At 40.4% G+C, this 24,106-nt stretch overlaps 1 protein-coding gene across 3 annotated transcripts in view; it reads right to left on the reverse strand.

Moving 5' to 3' along the window:
• Positions 1 to 24,106, reverse strand: part of FOXP1 (forkhead box P1) — a 738,073-nt gene that overhangs the window by 82,208 nt on the left and 631,759 nt on the right. For all 3 annotated transcript variants that reach the window (XM_010861997.1, XM_010861996.1, XM_010861998.1), the window contains 4 exons: positions 13,678 to 13,815; positions 12,551 to 12,637; positions 7,058 to 7,211; positions 1,491 to 1,695 (listed from right to left, as the gene is read on the reverse strand). In XM_010861997.1, the coding sequence (XP_010860299.1) occupies positions 1,491 to 1,695; positions 7,058 to 7,211; positions 12,551 to 12,637; positions 13,678 to 13,815 (584 nt within the window). The remainder of the gene's footprint in view (positions 1 to 1,490; positions 1,696 to 7,057; positions 7,212 to 12,550; positions 12,638 to 13,677; positions 13,816 to 24,106) is intronic.

Below are 24,106 nucleotides of genomic sequence, written 5' to 3' on the forward strand. Positions count from 1 at the left end.
TACAAAGCATTCTAAGACCTTATACAGCAAGAGCTAAGACTGGTCTCCAGACATACAAACCTATCCTCACTGGAAACAAAAAAAGTCACATTTGGTCCAATGTTTCCAAACTAATTTTTACTGTCAACCATTCTATTTTTCAAGCTCCTCTAAACCAGTAAGTTAAAAGCAGCTTTTAGTTCTGCTGTGTCTGCCACAGAAACTCCAAAGTGATGTTAGAAGGACAGCTGCAAGCTTTGGCTAAAACATATATAATTTCATCTCCAGAAACCTCTCATGGTGTTTGGGTTTGAACATGATACACACACACCAACATATACATAAATATTCAGGTACTATTTTCTGTGATTATTAAGCTCTAAATGGATCAAGCACTGCTGGTATAAAGATATATATCTAATTAAATCAGTGGGCTTCATGTTCAACATTTTAAGAAATATATGAGATTATATGTGTACTTGCTTAAGTGAAGAAGATAATTAAAAAATCTTTCACTTGGTCCCTTTATAAAAAAAAAAAAATTTGGTTTTTCTGAATGGAAATGACATTTGCTATCACCTATGACTTTTAGGGTTTCTTTTCTTCTGTACGTGGACACTCTGCATACGAGCTACATAGGAAACAGGTTAAAAATACATCAAAAAAAAAAAGTTTTATATATGTATTTTCTATTTTGAAAAAGCACTGAATAGTAGTATTGTTTCTGGGTGCTAAGGTATAATAATATGGATTCACAGCTTCCTTTTATTAGCACTGTCTGTTCACATGATGTATTTTGGATCTCTCAAAATACCTCAGCTTCAACTAACATCCAAGTGAAGCTCAGGGCAATTTAAAAATATAAAGTGTTAACTTCCAAACAGGAATACGGAAATTGAGTCAATGCTACCATATAGACCATGACCTGGATAAAGTGGTTCTGTATGCCTGTGTGTGCGTATATGTGGACCCATTCCATCAGTCCATCCTGCAAACCTTCACTGACAGTCTATTGAGGAAAAAAAAAAAAAACCAACCTGAACGCTTTGGGGACACAACGGTGAAACAGATGGGCCCCCCGCCTTCAGGGAGGGAACTGCAGAGTAGTGTACATTTTATCTTTGCTCAAACTGTAATTCAACACAGCCTACAGTAGACACTGCTATTTCCTTAGAAAGCACGTGAAGACAAGGAAAGCACCTTGTATGCAGTGGACACATGGCAGAAAGAGGAGGCCTGGAAGCCCACCTCATCCAAAAGAGAGATCGAAAGACTGCCTGGGTTCCTAAGCTCAGGTTCCATCTATGTAAGTGCTAATTCCACGTTGAAAAGGTGACAATAATTAGATGCTTCACACCCACACCACACTGAATACATTCTTAAGTAATTATACGCACACTCCAGTCACATGGATCCAATTAGGGATCACCGAGATAGATACGGCGAGGAGAGGCCACCCACCCCTCCGCCTTACAGCCAGCTTCGGACACATCTCAGATTTGCGTTCCTACCTTTCCCTTTTGGGAGTGTGGACTGACAGCTGTCCATTGGTAGAGGCATGTGGGTTCATTATTAAGGAGGTCTTGGAAGGTGCAGAGGAAGAGACACATGTCGTGGTCAGATCCAAACTGCTGTGATTGTTGCCCGTGGTTTCTTCTGTCGTATGAGCACTTGTCACTTCTTTCCAGAGCTGCTGCAGTTCTGTTGGAATCATGCCTGAAACAAACAAATTGGATAATTAAATCAATTAACAGCTAATTCCGTCCTCTTCAAACAGTAATTAAATCAAAGAGTCAGTAAACAAAGCCTAGTGTTAGGGGTTTTTTGGTGCATGCAGGTTTTTTTTCCTTCCCTCTCAACTAAGGCAAATACGGTAGGAAGGAATGGGTCCTCCACCTGAAGTGCCCTCATCACACATAAAAGAATCCCATGAAAAGGATTCAGAACACAGCTATTTTTCGCAAAGACTGTATGCCTCCATCCAAACTGTTGTTTCTAGACCGCTGGGGTTAAAAAAAATGTAGATAGATGTTACTGTATTTTTAGACACAAAGAAGGGCTCAAAATAAATTTGTTCAACTCTACTATTATGACAACATGAACCACAAAATGAATAATTTTTGTGCTTAAGTCTTAAATGATGACAAATAGCTTTGTTATTAAATATAGTTTTTATTAATCACTTTTAGACATAAATTATGAATCCATATCGTCTTCCTGAAATGCTTTTCAACTTTTAACAGTCAAATTGATTATACTATGATTATTTCATTAACACACCTATCTTCCTCATTAATTTTGGTTTCTTGTACCACATGCTTAATTGATGGATGTGTCTACTGAAAAACTGTATACATTTTTATACAAGTAACACTATTATTACTGTCATTTCTTAGATCCATGCTAATGAACCATTGCAGAATGAAATGAAAACGTGAAAGAAACTTGGAGCAGTAAAGTTCTCTTGCTCTTTAAGGGGGTCACAATGGATGTGAGTCTTGGGCAGGAAGAGTCACCTTGTTTTTTTCCTCCCAAGAAGAGATTCAATCAGTATGTCAATCTCACTATTGTGGGCACGAAGCCTTTATGCTGGCAGCATGCCTCTACAGCCCAGGATTTCCAAATCTGACCTCAAGGCATATTCCAGTACATACACGCACAGAAGAAACATAGTCTGAATGGCAACTGACAACCACCACCTAGGAGGACAACTTGGAAGAAATCACCACCCCTGACATCACAAGGCAATGCACATTAGAACTGGACGTCTGGATCTCAGTTCATTGTCTCAATGAACTGGAACCGAGCTCTCCTAGCAAGCCTGCCATTTTCTAACTATATAGCAGGAACTGAAACAGGCACGTTTCTGACCAAACCTAAGGTACTGAATTTAAAAAGAAGGCTGTGTGCATTATATTCATTTGAAACACATAATAAAAAATGCCAAGGTCTAAATTTAATTTATTTTTGTCATTTAGAATACAATGGATAGATAATCATCTCAACGTGATCAGCCAAACATCTTTACTTTGCTAAACTGTTAAAGATTTTAATTATGCTAGCATTGGAGAGCACTGGTCTAATGAGGCGATGGACTCCAGAGAATCCGAGTGGTTAAGAACTGTGAAATGAGTCTGATAGGATTTTTTTATATTCACCGTGGATCGTTTGCATATCAAAGAGGAGTAAATTATTGCACAGCAGACCAATAACCTTCCCCGCCTTTCTGAGAGGAGCGTTAACAAAAACAGTTGGTCTCTCCTAACGGTTCTCCAAGAAAATGTTCAAACGCTTGAGTCTCTGCAATTAATATATATTATAAAAGAGGCCTCAAATGATACATTAAGTGGTCAGATATTCTTCGAATGCGTCGACAGCCAAGTCAGTTTTCTTCTTCCTTCATAAAAATCAAATGCCAATTATATTTTGATGGATTTTGTCCCAAATGAGCATTTAGTTATTAGGCATATTCAATTATTACTTGTCCCCTGAAATTAAACCTCGGAGGCAAATTAAACAAAGGGAAAGGTCACCACACAATCCTGTGTCCAGTTCTGCTGCATCTCAGCTATTTTTTTCCAACACCTAGTGAGGTGATGTGCAGGGTGGGTTGGTAGCTAACAGGCTGCCACTGATGTCTGCACACCAGCAATTACCTGGGAAGATGGCTGACCCTCAGATCACTGTTTATTCAATTGAAACAATAGTGAATAGGCTTGTCTGTGGATGATGGCACACTGACATAAAGCCCTACAAGTCAACATCCAGTTTTACTTTCTGGGGAGTAAATACACACAAAAAGAACAAGCCGCCTAGTTTTTCAATTCAAACTAATTGATTTCTGGGTCAAGGTGCATAGGAGGTGGGTTTCTAACCACTGTGTTAACACTTTCCCTCTGATAGAAGCAGCACTTGGAAGCTGTTTCAAAACTAAGCTGTTTATCCAGCAAATAAAGACAAAGAGAAATGCCCTGTTATACTTATTAGGCCCACAATGCACATTAATGTCTCTCTCCTCTCCTTCTAGTCCAATGGGCTAGCAAATCAGTTTCTTCGTCCACAGGGAGAAATGGTAAATAAAATAGTAACTCACTGACTGACAACGAGGTATCCTTCTGGGTCAAATTTCAATGTGATAATTACGGTGAAGAACACTCGCATAACACTCACAGAAAGGCAGTCAAATCGGTCTCTTCCATCAATGTTACACCTTGTTAGTGATGTTAAACTGTTATTTCAGTGAATAGTATCTACCAAAGGATGCTGTTATTTGACAACCGAGATCTCACGATAGAATTAAGACAGATAAAAGGTAAGCTAGTCACTCATCAGACTAAGGGGACATCAAATGTCCAGAAAGCATGCATTTTTTCCAAAATGGTAGGTAGGAATAATAGTCCCAAGTTAAACAAATCCATTAACAGGTACATCAGCAGACATGCAATTTTCTTCCAACAGTAGTTTATATTTAAAAAAATTAAAAACTCAGAATGATATTAAAAGTATATTTCTTTATGGAATTACAGGTGCTAAGGAAGATGATATGATTAAAGCCATCAGGGGAAAAATAGACATGCTAATAATACAAAACAGGGAGAAGGCCCTCCAACAGCCCTAAAAACATTTTACAAAAAAAAAAAAAAAAAAAGGTCCTTTCGTTTCATAACCTAAAACCTCCAGGGGAAAAAAAAGAGTCTTCAAAATATTACTCTGTCTGTTCCAATACTGTGATATTTACATGCACGTTTAAGGCAACTTAGCCAAGACTGTGCAGGGATGTAAAAGAATCATGGTGAGTACATCCTGAAGTGAGCGTTACTAGCATTTTCAACACACAGACCCTGTGCCTGCCTACATGTCTTTTTCCAGGACAACTGGCCCCTTCATTATAAAAGAAGTGCAGACACAGGTTTAAAAAATGTATGTTGCGGGGACAGTTGACAGATTACCGTTCACGGAACTCAATTTTACAATCCCAGGTATCACTGGCTCTAAGACAAACAGAGTTGATCAACCTTTTTTTGTCCTTGTACTTCCATACCCAGGTGACCATGTTCAAGCAAGCAGAAAGTTGATTTAAACCTCATAATGACATCAGTTTTAAGTCATCATCTCTCTGATAAAAAAAAAAAAAACAAAAAAACTGTGTTGTAGTCCAACATGACTGAATTCTCCAGCCACTTTGGGCAAGGGGTTAGGGGACACAAAACCAGCCTTTTGATTCCAAGAGAGATGGCTATGACACGGGTGGTTCACTTCACTAGGAGAAATGTTTATATTTGCGTTTATGCATTTTGGGCACACATAAAGACACCCCCTTAGACTATAAATATGCATCTTCTTAATGTTGCGGGGGCTAAAGCGTTAGAGCCGACTGCTAAGCATATCAATCAATGCCATGACTAGTGAATTACCTACCGGTGTCTCTGATATGTTACTGCAGAGATTACACTTCATGCATCACCACATTCATTTCTTTCACATTACATGTGAGCTTGTCTTGTCACTGCCCAATTGCCCTCTTTTGGACAGCTTAACTGATGGACTGTAACAATGAACCTGAGTGAGCACACTTAATAGTATAGGAGCGGTAGGAAAAGACGAGCGAGGTAGAAGCGGAGTCCAGTGGGTGTGTCAGCCAGCCGGCGGTGTTGCCAACAATAAATACGAAGATGTAATTAATGCACGTTATAACATTTTGCAAGTACAAAAGTGCATTAGCCCATGTGTCTTCCCCGCCCGACCCCCGCCCTGGCATTGCTCAGTTACCAAATCTTCTATTTTGACAGCAATGGCGATATTGATTATATATTGCGTGGATAAGCAGTAATAGCAGGAGGAGGAGGGGAGGTGAGAGGGAAGTTAAAGGAGGAAAATGTCCTGGTCTCAGCATTAAGACATAAAGAAAACCCAAAGAACCTCAGGAGGGACACAAGTTGGTTGTGGTTGACTCAAGAGACTCAAGGCAGACATGCCTCACTGGCTCCACCTGACACCAAAAGTTACTGAACACATGGCCATGCCTTCAGCACCATGAGGGGAGAAAGAGTTTTCATATTATGAACTGTCTTCATAGTTCCAAGACACCAAAGGTTTTAGCTGCCAGTCTTGAAGGCACACATACACATACACCCGAGTCCACCATGGGCCGTGAAGAGGCAAATGAAATCCACTGTACCACGTAAGGACAGAGGAACTGTATTTCAAAACACAGCATGACTTTCTTCTTTCCTTCCCTCCTTCCTTTCCTTCTGGCTGGTTCTGAATGATTCATTTGTGTATCACATTACCCACGTGAAAGTTAGAGTTGCTGCAACCCAGAGGGATGTCCTAGGAACAGCAAAAGTACTCATTTCTGTCTGACGGGCAACATCCATTGAAAGAACATGTCAATGGCTTTTCCAAAGAAATTTCTAAATCCATGAAATCTCACTCCTTTTCGAAGAGCTCCAATTCTCAAAAATGAGCTGGAGATGGACAAGTTACCTGTTCTAATAGGTGTAGTAGAATCAACTTGCTCAAAAACCAACAATCAAGTGAATGCAAAAGAGAGAGATTCCAACAGAAAACCCCCTTGGTTTCTGTAACAGCAAGAGATGAATCACAATTGTTTACCTGAATTCCTCCCTAGATGTTAAAAAGAGACATTTCAAAGGCATTACTACGATTTAAAACAGAGCAAGTTACAGGATGTACAATGTATCCAATGTATCTTAAAATGACTAACGAAAGCCTTCAAGAAAATGTATTTTTGATTCCAAACCGAAAATGTAAGAAGATCTGATTAAAATGCTCCATTAAGACAGAGCAGTACTGCCTCCTCTCCTGCAACATTTTGATCCTGTGACACTGGTGAAGTCTGCAGACCGCCCTATGTTGTCATCTTGGCACTCACAAGCCCTCTGGCTTCTGGAAGGGTCCATCACTGTTACCTGAGCTGGTTTTGCCTCTAAGTGCACAACTGCGTGTTTTAAACAATCTCCTTCATGATGAGCTGGAAGGAGACCCCACTCCCCTCCACCCCCATCACTGCCCCAGGTCTTGAGAGACCAATGCCTTCTGCATCATCAACGCTTACCTTGAGTGAGAGGTTGGAGGGGAAGGGCGGGCTGCCCTGGCTGGATGGTTAGAAGGCCCTGGCGCTGCAAAGACAGGAGGTGTTGCTGCTGTAACTGCTGCATCTGTAAAAGTTGCTGCTGGAAAGCCAACTGCTGGGTAGCCACCTGCTGTTGCTGAAAGAAATCAGGCAGGGAAAAAAAAGAATGAGATGGCCACTGCCCAGGGAAGGTGAAATAGATAGTGGTCTTCAAATACCCTGTCATCAGCCAGGACTGAGAGTGGTCACCAGAGCTTCGTGGAAGGCTCCGGCTCAAGGCCGCCTTCAAGGGGACAAAGCAGAGCACCTCTGAAGAGAAACGAGGAGGCGGGGGGTGGAGGCCCTTTCTCCTGCCGGCTCCCACAGAAAGACAATTTGCCAGTCAAGGCAGTTTCTCCTGTGGTTGGAAAGGCCTGAGTTTTTGCAGGCAGAACGTGGACTTCTAGACTCTGAAACCTGTAATGAGGCACACGAGAAGTCAGGTTTCACCACTCGAGGTCTACAGGGATTTGAACCCTGAACCCTGAGGTGTGAAGGAGCAAGCTGCCTCTGTCCCGCCTGCACAGGGAGAAGCTTTTAACTACTCTGTTTATCACTTCTGACATAAATAAATGAGAAAAAATCAGACCTTTGAAGAAGAAAAACTTCATCTAATATTGTTAATTAGCCATGACAAACGATGAAATAACATTGTAAATCTTTCATAGAAACAGCCACTAGATTTTAATTACACACATTCATAATTTAGCAAACAACATCGCACTCAGCTGTGAGTGCTTAATATGAAGGACACTTTAAGCTGCAGATGCCTTCACTTGGCTTGAGTTTCAGAAACCCCAAGGTCTGCTGGCTGGTCGTGCTTCCCTACCTGCTTTGTTCTTGAAAAGAAGGGGCTCTGCGATATGATAAATATCTTTCTGTTGATTGGACAATGACAGGAGGAAAACTTTTGTTGTGTAAAACATCAATACATCATTCCTGTGTTTAGCAGGCCTTGCTCCAGCCAAAAAAATTAATGTAGATTTCCTCAGTAATTATCTGAGTGATAGAAAGATAATACAGTGCAGTATTACAATAAATAGAAGGAAATTATCTAATATCCTTAATCTGTGAGGAATCAAATCGAGGTGGAGGTCTTAGCCACATTATGGCTAACAATTATGAAAGAAAAATTAACCCTTCTTGGGGAAGGGAGTTCTGGAACCAGAAAGGAAAAAGAAAGGAAAAAGGTTCTTTAAGAAAAGCCACAAGATTTGTTTTCCTGATTCTGAGTATTATTCAAAACATGAGAGAGACATTCCCAACCAAGAGGACTACATAACCCTTTCAGAGCCTCTCCTAACTACACTTCACAAACAACTGCATTCACTTAACCTAACACATGACCTTGATCTGATACATCCATAAAATGGCATATATACCAAGACCTTCTGATGCAAAGTTCAAAGGAGGAGAAAAATAGTGGTTTCCTTTTGGTCTCCATGTAGTTTATTTTACAGTAAAAACCATCATTCTCATATTAGCAACCAATTTCAGACTTACTACCATGCCACTGAGAAAGTTAATTGAGTTTCACTCCAAAAAACAAATTCTATACCACTAACAACAAAAATTTAAATAAATTTAAATGAAAAGCCAGTGTTTTCATTTGAAGAACAGCATGCATAAAATGATCCAATTGTTTTCACCCCTTCCCAAGTTATCACATTAATGTAAAACCCAATGATAGTTATATTCATGTCAAAATGATTTTTTCACTTCTTCAACAGATATTAATTCATGACGCGTTTACAAAAGGTGGGGGAGGGGAGGAAGAGAAGAAAAAACAACATGGGTGCAATAAAAGATGAGGGATTCAGCTCCTGCTGAAGTAGAAAGTCATGGGGCGGGGGTGCCGGGGTCTGCGGAGGGTGTTTCCTGTCCAACTGTAAATGAAATGTTTAGAAATTCTGTATTTATATAAAATGACTGATGGCTACTCTGTTGTCTCTGTGGCCATCCCTAGGAAAAGCTCCTGAGAGCTGTCCGTGTTTGAAAAGCCAGGATATAAAAGTATACAAGGCCCATTGTCCAAAGAAAGAATTTAAAAGCAACACTGGTTGCCAAACTGTGCTCCCCACCCAGTTACCAAACACAGGATACGAGCCGTTTGTTTACTTCTCACAATTGAATGCATACAAAAAAGGTCTCCGCGCAGTCCCCTGGACAGGTCAGTAGTCGGTGTTAAAATGCTAAAATGCCCTGATAAACCTTGCATTTCGGATCCCCTCCCTAGCTCTGCAGTCAAAGGTCTGTTTTCCTTTCTTCGGCTCCTCCCTACCGCCTAACATAAACTGTCATAACTACCCAGGACAAACGGCCCTTTTAAAACAATCAACTTAGCCTACCTCGCCCGCACAGGATGGGATCTTTTTTTGTGGCCTGACTTAAAATTAACTCTGCCTTCGCTTTTCCACACCCGTCCTGTCAAATAGTAATGAGCCGTCACTTAAGAACTAGCTGTATGGGGCTACAGAGTGCCCATCTTCCCAAGAAGGTCTCAGGTCTGAACTCAACAACTTGAGGCAACTTTAGGAAAAAAAGAGGCTAAAGTATGTTGTTCTGGCCCAGGATCAAGTATCTTACTGCAGAGGTGATCAAAAGAGGGAAAAGGCGGGGAGAGGGTGGCTGACGATTCAAAATTATGAGCCACTAATGACTGGGGATTCAGTAAATTAATACACTTGTTCCATCTGTCAACATCCAAGTTCAAACCTTGTTAAAATCCTAACCAGCAGTCCACATCATGAAATTACTACCATGTGACTCTACTTCATGGTAGCACAAAAGGACCACCACCAGCATAGTACTTTCAGGAGGCTCCCCCCTTACCTGAGGGACATAAAGATAGCCTGGTCATTGTTACGACAGGACCTGGTGACATTCAGTGGTACTGTGAACACACCAGTAGAATCCAAGGGGACATGCTGTAGGTCTGGGCCCGCTCACCCCTCAGGATGTGAAGGCAACACAACCTTTACCATCAAAATGGATGGTGAAGTGTGACCGCAACATACCCAGTGTCCTGGAGACGCTGAACACTACCTCTGTCACGTAACCACCGTCCCCTGGTTCAGACAGAGTGGCCCCCTTTTCTCCCCCACCCCCCTCCCAAATTCCAACACCACCAGCGTGTCTGTGCACCCGAGATGCCCCTTCCCTTTCTGAAGGCAGCAATTTGGGCGAGTTAACTTTTATCCTTCCTTCTGCTGTGTAACTTTCGCCTTTGCATTTCTTTATCTGCCCTCTGAGCTCATCTGAACTTTCATGTTCTCCCAGCATGCAGACGTGCATTCCAAACTATGTCTAACAGACCAAGTAAGAGGTTAATAAGAAGTGGCAACAGAAAGGAAAAACACAATCCCTGGTAACTGATAAGAATGACAGTGCGGCCCTTTTTTGTTTGTCTTCAAATATAGAGTTAAAGATCTTTAAAAAACTAAATTTTGATGCCTTTGAAAAGAAAGAAGCACAAAATAACAACAGGGGGTTATTGCCTGCGAGCCACAGGGGAGAAACTCCATAATTCTTATTCTCCCTTTTGAAGGCTGTTAGAAATCTGATTCAAAAAAGCAACAGCAGAAGGGGAAACCTCTTGAGGCTGTAACCATTTCCTGTGATCATGCATAATGTGCTTCAAAAGTGGGTTTTTACCAATTCTGTTGATCAATTGCACCTCCTTCATATCCCTTCTTTTTTCTGCTGTGTTTACATCTGATGTGACTCCGTGACAAGCACTGTCTGAGACTGTGAAACAGGCCTGTCATGTTGATTTATGGGCGCATCAAACCACAACTTGTCCAAACTGAAGCTCGCAGTTCATTAATTAGAGAGTTGTGACTTTGAAGTCAGCTTTCAGACTGTGGTTTTTAACATTTGGCTTAATTTATATGCTCTTGAATGTGGATCTCTAAGGAAAAAACTGAAATTCCCTTCTTGTCTTTGAACTTCTTTTGACCGCACAATAATCATTTCTTTGTCCAGAGTGATGCCTGCAATCCCAGAGTCATTAACGCGCATTGAACTGCCACTGATGAGTAAGCCCTACTGAATTAGAAAAACAGCCAGCAAAACAAAGCTGAGAGCCTTCTGCACAGTGATATCTCACAATTACATGCCTTCCCTCCCTGTGCCATTTCCATTTTAATTACTGTTAGTCCTTTAGATTTACATTTTAGACACTTTTTAATCTGTTTCCTTTTTTATTATAGCAGCACCCGGTAGCGCGGCACCGTACTTAAGGTTGTGTCAGCAGTTTCATTAAAACACCTCCTCCCCTTCAGCCCCAAACTGCCCCTACTCTGCAGGGGTTTCCATCCAGGCTGCTAACCAGGACTCCAGGGTGAACCCTTGGCACAGCAAGGAAAATGTACCCAGTTTGTGCAGAGCGAGGAACCAGCACAGTGAGAATGGCTGGGTCATTCCCAACGTGCGAAAACAGGCGTTTCCAGGCACCCGTGCTCCTGAGACGGCCAGGGACAGAGTCACCTGGCAGGACTCCTTCTAAGCTGAAGGCAGGGGCTGCCTGCTGCAGGCCAGCAAAGAAGCTGTTCAGCGGGACTGCGAGCTGTTTACCAAGATCTACATTGTCATTCCGAGGAGAATACTCAAATGCAAAGAATTTCAGTCCACCGTGAAAACATGCAGAGATAAGTGACATTGGATAACTTTGAAACGGGAAGAGAGATGTCACGATAACACACACATGCCCAGAGATACTCCCTCATCTGACCAAGCCTCAGCCACACTGAGTCGCATAGAAGGTAGGACAGAAACCCTGCCTGGGAAGGTCTTCCCTTCTGTTGAGAGAATCCTGTTACCTAACTGGGCAGTAGGCACACGTGATCACCATGCCCACTTACAAAGGCCTGCATACACAGAAGATATCGCAATACACAAGTTCTTCTCAGGAAGACACAAATAATCCAAGCCTGCCATTAGCAATTATGAACCATGCAACTTGGAAGAAGTTGTTCAACAAAGATGGGGTGTTCTGAACCCTGCTCTAACTTTTGGCATAAGGGATTCTTTTTCTGAAGGCAAAAGCCATCACCAACACCCAAGCTCTTGGAGCTGGGAGAAAAAATATCAAGTGCACACCCAGGTAAAATTTCACTGGGAGCACTTCACCTCCCCCAGCTAAATCTCAGCTCAGCGGTGCGTTTGCAAAAGTCACCCTAAAGGTTCGGCCCAGCCTCCTCTTCCCAGCGCCCATACGAGGTACACCTGTAGCAGTGTTCAAAAATACGTGGCAGCCAGTGAACAGAACCCAGAAAAATCTGAAAGAAAACAGGACAATAACTCTCAGTCTGAAAGCTGAGAACCGATAGAGTCAGCTCAGTTGTGCAATCATTTAAAAGATGAATGACAGTTTAATAGCCATGAGATAGTCCTCTGGGATCTGTGGTTTGAAAGTAAAATATGTATTGTCGGTACCTCTTTAGGCTGTTTTCCAGCATGTTGTTGTAAAAGTTGAAGCTGCAACTGTTCCTGTTGTTTTTTATAAAACTCTTGAAGCTGCTGCTACAAAGGAAAAAGAGGACGGTAAGTAACAGAGGGCACTGCCAAGCCACTGTCCCTTTCGGTGCCATACACAAACTGTGATTTGAAAAATAGCATCCTTTTATCTGTAATGGCCTGACCTTTAGTTTGAAACTCGACAATAAATTTCAGTGCATGCTGACTCTTCTTGGCATTATTGTTTGAAAAGTAATCTCCAAAATGAACTGATGAAAAACATACCATTTTTCTACACAAACTAATTAAAAGAAGGCAAGGAATGACCTTTGATTGTACAACAAAGCTAAAGCGCCCTTGCTGAGGGAGTCTGGTGAATCTCTACTGCAGATTGTGCATCTCACTCAGTGTCAGGCTCGGGCGGTGCTGGGGGCTGTTCCGTGTGGACATCACCGTGTGGCCAGTTTCCTCTGCATCCAGTCCCCACCACCTTGCCTCAGCAGCTCCCATCGCTATGGTCCCGAATCCCCTCTATCTGGTTCAGGGGTCCATCAAAGCAGACTATGAGGTCCCCATGGCACCATGGCAGCCAGAAGTTTACTTCAGCATCAGCAGACACAAAAGGGGTAAAACCAACTGTGCACCTGACCGTTAACAAACTCCAAGATGTTTCCTGATGTTGAAAAGTTCTGTTCGCTTCTGAGTTGAAATGGGGACTTTGAGAGCTGTCACATTTAAACCTGCTCCTGACGTGCTCTCGTTTTGCTTTGATTCACACCATTTAGAAGCCTCTGGGCTTACCAAATAAAAGAGCGCAAAGCCCCCTAAGCCGAAAAGATCTTACTTCTACCAAGTCCAATTACAGCCCTAATCTCAGTCCATCGGGTACTCTCCCGGCCCAAACCCTCACGGCTTTGGCAGGGTCCCTCTCTTTCAGGGATGCAAAAGCAGTTGATCACCCAGGGACCAATGTACATCCCACCCCACGTGCCTCGCTCTGCTTACTGCTTCGATGGGCAAAAGAGCTGCTCAGGTGAGGGCAAGTATGAATGGAGGGGTGGGGCCCTGGAGGCATGGGATGCTGGGGAAGGAGGAGGGACCATTACCTGTTGAAGCATGAGGGCCTGCTGCTGCTGGAGGAGAACCTGGAGCTGCTGAGGGCTCAGCACTTGCTGCTGGAGAATCTGCTGCATCTGCTGGGGAGTGATAACTTGAGGTGTCATCATAGCCACTGACACGGGAACCTAGAACGTTAACGAAGGATAAATAGGAAGCCAGGAAATCGCACACCCACAGCACTCAGCCTTCCACGTTCAGTGACAGACTGTCTTCAGCCTGCTTAGAGGACTGACCCATTTCCCATATGCGATTCCTCTGTCCAAAGGGGATGCAGCCACGAACTCTAATCAATCAAGTAGTGGATTTCAAATAAAGAAACATAAAACAAAACCTTGCAGCCACTGACAAGTGTTCCTGAGAGTTGGTAAGCAAACAAGGAGTAAAAGCTTAACATAAGCTACCCGGAGCTAAGGTTGGTGTGACGTCAGTTGCTTAATGAGTTTTTGGTCATAGTGAGATACAGGAAGTTAACACCAACTTGAATTATAGGGAAGAAGTTTAACGGGAACCAATATTTTCCCAGCTGGAGCCAATACAATCAGTCCTCTGCGGACAGTTATTTTGAGAACAGTGCATGAACACCGAGTCCTGTGGACAACTGAACCTTGGGTGCACCTTGCGAACTGCAACACAGACCCTTTCTATGATGCCTTGTACCCTTCCCTGTTCACCCAGCACACAGATGTCTCAATTCTTTCATAGTATAAAAGCCGCTTTCCATGACATTTCAGTGGCAAACAGCTACAGTGATGAACTTGATAGCATTTCATATTTGCAACTGTTAACACGTTTCTGCACGGGCATCTCTGCAAGAAACCTGCACACTGTATCTGAAAGGATGATGTCTTGTTCAGATAAAACACTGACATTAAAATGACAGGCTGTCTTGGCCAAGGTTACACAAATTGTATTCAAGCGGATACCTAATGACAATGCTATGAATTCTGCAAGCTTTCTAGAATGTAATTTAGCTATTCAAAATAATCACTGCACTTGTGTTTAATTTGCAGACTACATGAGAACCATTTTGTCAGGCCCCGTAATACAAGAAGACTATTTCATGAAAAATTATCCCCCCCCCCCATAAAAAGATAAGGAAAGGGGGAAAAAAAATGAAAGAAAAGACAAAACCTGTATGTCTTTGAACAGTAATATTTAAGCATCTTACTTTTCTTTGGTTTCTAATCAAACATGTGACAGCAAGAAGCTAGAAGCAGTAAAGGATATACTTTGTTAAAAAGGATCTGCTGTCATCTCATGTATTACAATAAAAGGTAATAATAACATGTTTTGCACTTTGCCTGTGTGCCACTTAAAAAAAAAAAAATCCGGCAGACAATAGCTGATCAGAAGATAAAAGAATTAAAAAAATCTTTCAGGGGAGCAGTAAGCAAAAGGGAGAAATGCAGTATTAATTTTATATAACATAATGTCTTAATATGCAGTTTATCTTGACTTTTTCACATGATTTGTCCTGTCATTTGCATAGCGAGCTCTCATTCCTAATTTCACAGTCATTATGCACTGATGTCCCGATTTCTCAGCATCACTAATTTTGATGAACTAAAAATGGTTCCTGAAGGTCAGATGCATATACAGTGAACAGCCTCCACTGTTGTTGTGGGCATGTTTTGTGTTGGGGGATGTTTACATGCAAGTCTCTCATCGTTTGGAAAACACTAGCTGGAACATTTGAAAATTTTCATTAGCCCAAGTCTGGAAGGTCATCATCAAATTCTTCCTACTGCAGTGGCCTTTTAAGTGTAGATGTAGATACACTGTAATTTAAAACAGATGGGCATGTCTGAATATTTTTATATGCAAACAGGGACAGATGTATATGAATGGATAAATTATCCTTTTAAAAAGATACTCCGCCGCACGAAATATCACCAATGATGAGAACAGTGAACTTGCATTTAATCTAGGACAAACACCAAGAAGACACTATCCAAACATCTAACCATCTAGAAATTAGTTCCAATTAGTTGACTCCGTCTTCATACAGGAGAAACTTTCCGAATGCTTCAATCTGTATTGGGTGCCAATCACTATCTTTTGAGCAGCAAAAGCCAACATATCACGATGGGAGTTTACTTTTCCTTGAGAGTTGCATCATCACACAGGGAGGTTTGATTAAGCAAACAAAAGAACCATGTTTAAGGTTTCTTTTTTTCGCCCTGCATTTCTTGGATGATATACAAAATAAATATTCTTGAGCCAAATTTCTGATGGTGATGAACAGGAAAATAGACAGGAACAGGGTGGTGTAAGATCTAAGCTGGTGATGCACGAGAAATTAACAGTATTCTAACAGAAACCACCATAGACAGTCTCGTGCTCACAATTTTTAAAGTGACTGTGGAAACCCTATGTTAGAAATGGGCACCAGAGAACTTTTGGGCGTGAGAGAAGAGTCAGCTATCCTGGTTGGTTTGGTGGTCACAGAGGTGGATACAATTGCCAAAATCCTTCCAACTGTCTACTTAAAACAAATACACTTTATCATATGTAAATTATGCTTCAACAAAACAGATCTAAAAGTTTAAAAAAGGACTTATGCCCACAGATAATTTTTAAATCCCCATATACAGTCAACAGTTTAAATCTCCTTTCCCCAGAGTTTTTATTCAATATCCATAGTCATGTTACAGAACAGTAAAATGATCTTGAGTCTCCCCTTCTTTTTCCCCCGTGGACATCTCCATGGAGGTGGTGACGAACAATCAAACGCTTAAAGCAGCAGACAGCCAAAGGAGGGAAAGGGGCGAGAAGCCTGAGTAATCCTCCAGCCTGGTGACAGGTCTCTGAATGAGCAGAAGTGGGCTATCAGATCCTGACGGCCTCAGCTCTGCTTTTACATCTGAAACCACATTTTCACACCAGTTAACGCTGAGCTTCCAGAGTGGGCTCGAGCTTCATTTATAAACGTAATGAAACTGAGATTTTCCCCAAAGTTTCTCCTCCAACATGTCATGAAAATCAGTTATGGAAAGCTTTCACAAACATAGCCAAACGAACCAGAAACCATTGTGGGGTGGAAAAGGAAAAGAAGAAGAAATCTGAACACAATGTGAGGCTTTAAATAGTTAAGAATTATAGCCTACATATTCACTGCTTTAGCTCTCGATGTCCAACTTTTTCACGTAGCTAGTCCCTACTAATACTGGGAATCAAAGGGCATGCAGTACCAGCGAGAGGCTATTACAGCCCACACTTTATTGCCCATTACTACTGAGGTCATTAGCGGCAAGAGTGATTGTACTGGTCTTAACCTATTGATCACTGTAACTACTATCATTTAATCCTGTGTTGAATGTCTGGAAAGCAGCTAAAGGCACACAAGAGAGAGTGCTTCAGCATTGAGAAATATGGCCAAGGATTTGAAATTACACTTTGATTCATAAAATCTAGCCACTGGTTTAAATCAATAGTATTTAAAACAGTCATGTGAGTTTTTAACTACAGCGCTCTAGTATTTATGAGCTCCTCTTTCAGAGTATTCAGTCAAAACTAAACTCCCCCCCACCAATTCCATGCATCTACCTTACCCTCCTTGAGATAAAAACATTAATTTCTGAGGTTTGTGTGCTACAGGGCTCATGCCTTAACTAGGAGTTCAAGCTCATTCTTGATTTCTTTCTCAAATGACAGTTTAAATGTAATGCAAAAAAAAAAAAAGTATCCCCGATACTGTAACTACCTTAACTCTTTGAGTATATAGAAATGAGTATGTTTTATGAGTTAACAATGAATCATAGAAGGCAATTTATGAAGAACGAGAATGATTCCGTCTAGCTGCCTTCAGGGATCAGAAATTCAAATTAAACTTCTGGCAGACATTTAAAGAATGCTAGCATACAAAACTGAATTTAAAACACACACACACACACACACACACACAGTTAACACTCTTTAGTTGAGTTTCAAGAGGAAGTCAGGAATTAAAAAAAAAATTGCTTGATACACTGCTGACTGATGGCAAGCGGGTGTGGCCCACCCCAGGTGCGCACAAACCTGCGAGCATGGCAGCCCAACGGCTGTGCCGGCCATCGGGGCACTGTGGTGCGCGCCTGCGCTGCCTTCCCACCCTCGTTCTCGGCACAACAAGTGGATGGTCAAAGCCCATCCACTGCTGTGTAAATTCTCCCTGATGCAGTTTTCTTTTACTTCCAAACGGCTTTATAAAGCAGCTGAACACTAGAAGACCACTGAAATAATCTGGCTTATTTTTCCCCTGCATCCTCAATGGGGAAAGGTAGGTGAGGGGGAAGGGGATAGTGTAAAAAGCAAACAAATAAATAAGAACACCCACAGAAACAATACTTTATTTCTAATCCCAGAGACAATAGGAGGAATTGGGTGGGAGGGGAGATGACACAATATAAATACTGAAAATAACATGTCATCCTTTTTTTTTTTCTTTCTCTTTAGTTTATACTCAGTGTTAACTCTAAGTAAATGCTGCCAGGTATAAATACACAGAGATCTTGGACATGAGCATATTCTCGTAACTGCTATGGGTACAAATAATGTAAATGTAAAGATAAACACATTTAAAGTATTGTTGTATTTCCATTTCTCTGGATTAATAATTTAGAAACTGTTGTTCATCTCTGGTTATTCACTTCATGGATGTCCCAAGGAACTGAAGTCCTTTCTAGATCTAAGGCTCTACCTGGATGATAACTGACCAGGTTAGGCAGTGTTACTTGGTTCATCAAGTAAGAGCAAATGAATTACATTAGAATGTTCCACAACATCAAAGCAGAACCAAAGAAAATGGCTCCCCATGTGAAAACAAAAAAACAAAAAAACCTATGTCAAATTTGATATGTTCATACAGAAGCTAGCCTGTGTGAAAGGAAAGAAATAGCAAGCCCCCCTCCAAGAGAGACCAGTGTTCATAATTAATAACCCAGTGGATACAACTGATATATCACCAAACAAAAAAGTTAGAAAGCTTCTATCTATTCCCCATGGTATTTAGAAAGAAGGAGGAAAACACACACACAAAATCCCCCAAAAGCCACAGATAGCATGTGAGGCAGCCATATCATACTGGAAAGAAAATATGTTTCTGACATAATATTTCAGTCTTCAAAAAATTTTTTAAAAAGCATGCTATTCATGTGTAAAGTATAATTCTGTTTCATTATAGAATTCTGCTTTTTGTATAACTCTTTTAGGCTTTGCTATTTTGCCACAATACTGTACAAAGCATTAAGGCAGGTAATGGTTATTATATTAATGCAAAATCATCTAAGTAGTCAGTCATTAGCATAACTGTTCTCTCAGTAACAATACAACCACCTATTAAAATTTTAGGGGAAAAAAGACCTCTTTAAAATGCAATTAGCATTTCATTTTTTATCATTTTGTTTATTACATTCTATCAAAAAGGGCTATCCTTCTTTCAAGAAGAACTGTATGGCCAAGACTTGACTGCCAATCAGGTGTTATTTCAGGTTATCAAGCCTAATAAGCAATCTCTAAGCCTAATAAGCAACGTTCTCTGAGCTCTTCTTTTGTCTCTAAATTGTAAAAAGTGGTATAGATTCATATTTGTTTACAGCACAGGCATTCATGGGACCTCCACTGCTCTCTCCCATTTCCCCACGCACATAAGGTTACTCTCTGAGTGCCAGTGTAATTGTTTTAGCTCTAATAAATATCAGCTTCATTCGCATAAAAATGTAAAGTTTACATGAATTAAATCGCTTCCCCCATTAGCGACCGTTAAATACAGGAAACAATGGAAGCTATACATGAAAATAATCATCCAATAAGCCCTGATCTTTTCAACCTGTCAACTATTATTATTATTATTAATATTATTATTTAAATCCAGAAAAAAGCTCCTCTTTCCTTGTTCAGTCTCTTTCTCTTGACAGAGGGATAGAAAACAATTTAGTGCACATGGATCAAACCTGCTATGATAGTTTATCTTAACAACAACGAAAATGGTCTTTTAGGACTGCAAAGAGGAGGAGAGAGAACTATTCCAAGAAGGCACCTCAGAAAACATTCTAGCCACAGTCGTGAAGAAAAAAGGAAGAGGCCTTGGCTAAATAAGCTCCATTATATTGAAGCATTATTCAAAAATAGTGCAAGGGAGGGCAACTGTATCCATCTTATTTGACACACACAGAGGATTAGAATAAGGAAAGACAACTTGGAGACATGGTTGTAGATCAACAGATACTGTTAGATGAAGAAAAATTAAATGTTGATCTTTTGCACATCACACATTTTCTACAACTAAGAATTAAATGGACAGGTCTTCACATTTTAACCAGCACTGGAAATATAATAGAGGTGCTTAACTACATTTTTATTTTTTATTATTTACTGAGATGGAGGGGGGGATTTTAGTTGAATTTGAACATACAGGTAGGCCAAAATTAGATCATTACAAAGTTTTTAAGACCTGACTGAGGGTGCAATCACTTTTTTTTTTCCTTCAGAATTACAACTTCTGTTTCTCAAATTATGTAGTTTCCCATGCCAATTTCCAACACGTTATCCATAACAATTAAACTAAAGGGTGCAAATTAGATTCTAATGAGAAAACATCAGTTGCTTCTCTGACAATCTCACCATTCACTGATTTATTTCTAATGAAGACAGAGCCCAACCCAAAGCTCCTTATGAGATAAAGGACAAAACATGTTCAAAAACGCCTAGTAAAAATCAAGGCAAATGGGAAAGCCAGACCCACCCTCATGAAGTGGTGTGACAATTAGAGTAATTGTACAAAAAACCATCTTCAGGACAAAGTAAAAGAAATTAAGCTGCCACAACTGTAACAGGTTAGATGAAAAAAATCAAAATTTAATGTATTCTCCCCTGTGTCATCTTGTTTTGTCAAGACATCAAATAGAATTGGGAAGTACAAAATAACAAGCCCTTGAGAAATCACAGAAGCCGACCTTTTTGATGTTGTTGATTTACCTTGTTCTCAGTTATTTGAACAATGATGTTTCAGATTTAAAGGCCAGATAAAGCTTAAAAATTAAAACATGATACCAAGGTATCCCCCCAAAAGTGCACCCTAACATTTAGCCTGCAACTTCATTGATTAGCTGCTTTCAACCAGATTGGAAAAGGAGGCACAGTGCATGTATTCAATATTTATTTCTCTCATTCTAAATTAATTTCTCTTCAAAAGCTGCCAGGTTGGAAGAAAGACTCAGAGATTACTCCTACAATCCTCAAGTCGAGGCCCAGTTCAGGTCTTCCCAGATAATTCAAGTTCCCACAACCTGCAGAGGACTGTTCAGCTAAGAGGTAACTGAGTTTTCTCTTTTTAAAAAGAGTAAATAAAGGTGAATATAGAAAGCCATTTATGAGGAGGGGGAAAAAGTACTGCACACTTAGAAATGACTCAAACCAATGTCCAGAAACATCATGCTGCTGCCAAGAACAGAAATCTTTCACCAAAGAGCAACAAATTCAAATTTATCCCCAAATCTAGGCATGTAGCTATACACAAAGTCCATTCCTTCTCTGCCCCCAGAGAGCTACAGAGTATCAGCAGCATAACTCCAAGTCTGATATATTTTGTACAAAGATGTATAGGATCAATGTATCACTCGATAGCTTTCTCAATTTTTACGTGTAGATGGCTGCTTCTACCACAGCATACACAGCAGTAAAAAAAAAAAAAAAGAAAAAGAAATCTGTTTAAAAGGCACTAAAAGTAAATAACCAAGTATTTACAATCACTAGGAGAATCTGTAAGATCGAGACTATCTAATAGCTATTAAATTACTCTAATTCCTTGTCATCAAATTCATATGCATTTTAACACATAACAGACACATACACAGGCATTATGCATTTATTTACTCGAACCTTTTCTGGTCAACTGTTGCTGCCTAATACTCCTGCTTGTAAACCACACTCAGTCACAGAACTACCTGAAGTGGATTCTGACTACTCTATTTGTCCAATTCCTAAGAGGATAGCTATCCATTTCTCTTTAGTGGTGTTCATCTGCAACTAAATCACAGAATAAATTTCTTCAATCTTCTTTTTTGCCAATTCAAATTTTATTAACATTTTAGTTCTGGCTTAGACGCTGGTCACACTACCATTTCCTGACTGTCTTAGAAGCACTGTAGCTGCAACACACTTCTGCCACGTTAGCCAAAATAAAGCTGGAATTTCATTGCTTTTAATTAATCTGGATTTTAATTTCACTGTACCTTGCAATTGTGTGGAGGTTGGCTGAAAAGTTGCAGAACTGGTCAGTGTCATGAAAGAGTTTATCTTTCAAGTGACAGCTCCTGACAACGTGCAAAGACACGGTAGTGATGGTCAGGGTTTTGTTTTTAAGGTACATCTGACTGCAAACAACAAAAAAATTCAAGCCAACCATTCCTATCATAAGCTTTCTGATGATTTATGGTTTACCAACTGAGCAAGGTTACGCAACACTGCATGCCTTTAGATGCATTACTTCAGCTAGTTGAGATTTAATTAAGATCACAGCCTCTAAAATCCCTGTCAAATGAAAATTCAGAGAAGACAATACACTCTATAGCTTGATGCAGAATGTTTCCATTCTGTTCTCCGGAAAAATATGAGTTAATCTGTGTTTCTATGGCTGCAGACAAAAGTTCACTAATTTTATTTTCTTTTGACACTTAGGTTGTTTTCTATTGTGTATGTCATGAGATCATTCCCTTCCAGAGAAGGAAGGAAAAAAAAAATCGAGAGTGAAACATGTTACAGAAAATGCACTTGACATTATTATCCGACATTATCATAGCTTAGCTATGATGTCATCACATCTTCATAAAATCAGTCCATGCTTAGGAGAGTTTCATTTAATGAAATATATTTAAAAACACAACACAAATGGGAAATCTACCTTCCATGAATTACTCAGATTAAAGAATTGGCATGTTAGGCTCCTCATTTCCTTAACTGACCAACTTTTTATCAAATGAACTGCATATATGGTTAGAAAAGAAAGTTCTCGGGGCAAATGAGAGAGCATAAAGGCCATTACTTTCATTCTGTAAGTACTCCTTAAGGGTAATACACACACACACACATTTAACAGACTTCTTACAGATTGGCATTGACCAATTTTTTTCTTAAAAAAAAAAAAAAAAAATTATGATCACGTGGCCCTTTACCTAGTCCAACATATTTTTATTTGCATCATCTTAATATCTGGTTGCTTATCTCATGCCTTAGAAATGACAGGTGCTGGTAGTCTTGCTCTTGACAGGCCACTACACAAATAACTGTCTTGCCTGAAAGGGCTAATGCAGTACTAATGAACAATAAATCAACTTTGATTATCAAGTGTCAGCCCAATCCGTTTTCAGTTTGGCTCTATCACATCCTAGAATAAGTCAGCCAGTGTCTCTGGGTAGGCAGTCTGTATTTTGGTTTCATTTTTACACACTTTTCACTGAAATGTGTCAGGCAGCTACAAAGAATCAAGTAAAATGGAAGCAGACCTTTTTTCAATGTAAGTGAAGGGCATCAATTAGGAGAATGCGCTTCTGCCTTCATTCGGTTCATTTCAGGAGGAGTCTTAACATTCAAGAAAGCCTTGTATTCTTTTAAACGACAGTAACAGCACAGATCCTAAACTAGAATCCTAATGTGATCATGTTTGAGGTTTCTGACAATGACATGCTAGCTTGAACACTTCACCACATAAACCACCTTTGACTGCACATTCCTTTTGGAAAATCTATTACAAACAAATGAACAACAAAAAGCAATAAAAGGTCGCTACTAAAATAAAAACCTCACTCGATTTAAAGTAAAAAAAAAAAAGTTCTTTTTAACACTGACTTCTTAATAAAATAAATGTAACTTATTTTTTTCTTAAGCAGATTAGTCATTGATAGTATGATTCACATTTCCTGTTATCAGGCTTAATTTTTCCCCCAAATGTGTCACTTTCAGAATGCTGGAATCTATGGAAATTAGGTGATTTGCATTTTTAAATTGGCTTGATTAGAGCATTTGATCTGTGTGGACAAGAATATAAAATTAATAGATATTTTACTCTGCATCAGCAGGCCTTGAAGGAGTTAATCCCAAAGAGGAAGAGTCTATATGTACTTTGCTCTAAAACTTTACCACCCACTTCCTAAAGGTCCCCTCCTCCCCATCACGACACTTGGGGGTGGGGGCGGGGGCACAAGAAAGTCTCCTTTCCACTGACCGTCCTTCAGGCAGTTCTGACAGTTGAGTTTGCTACATTCAGAGACCGTTCAGATGGGAGCACCCCGTGGCAATTCCTCAGTCGGCTGCGCGTCCTAACCCAAACCCCACTCACTACTTAACCAGCAAAGTAATGCAGCAGAGGCTGAAACTCCCAAACCTGCCGGGGTGCCCCTCCATCGGCTTGCCCATTCTGGCCTGGGGCTTTATTCGTCTCCC

The sequence above is a fragment of the Bison bison genome, unplaced genomic scaffold (assembly GCF_000754665.1).
Source record: "Bison bison bison isolate TAMUID 2011002044 unplaced genomic scaffold, Bison_UMD1.0 scf7180017864474, whole genome shotgun sequence".
NCBI classification, from domain to species: domain Eukaryota; kingdom Metazoa; phylum Chordata; class Mammalia; order Artiodactyla; family Bovidae; genus Bison; species Bison bison.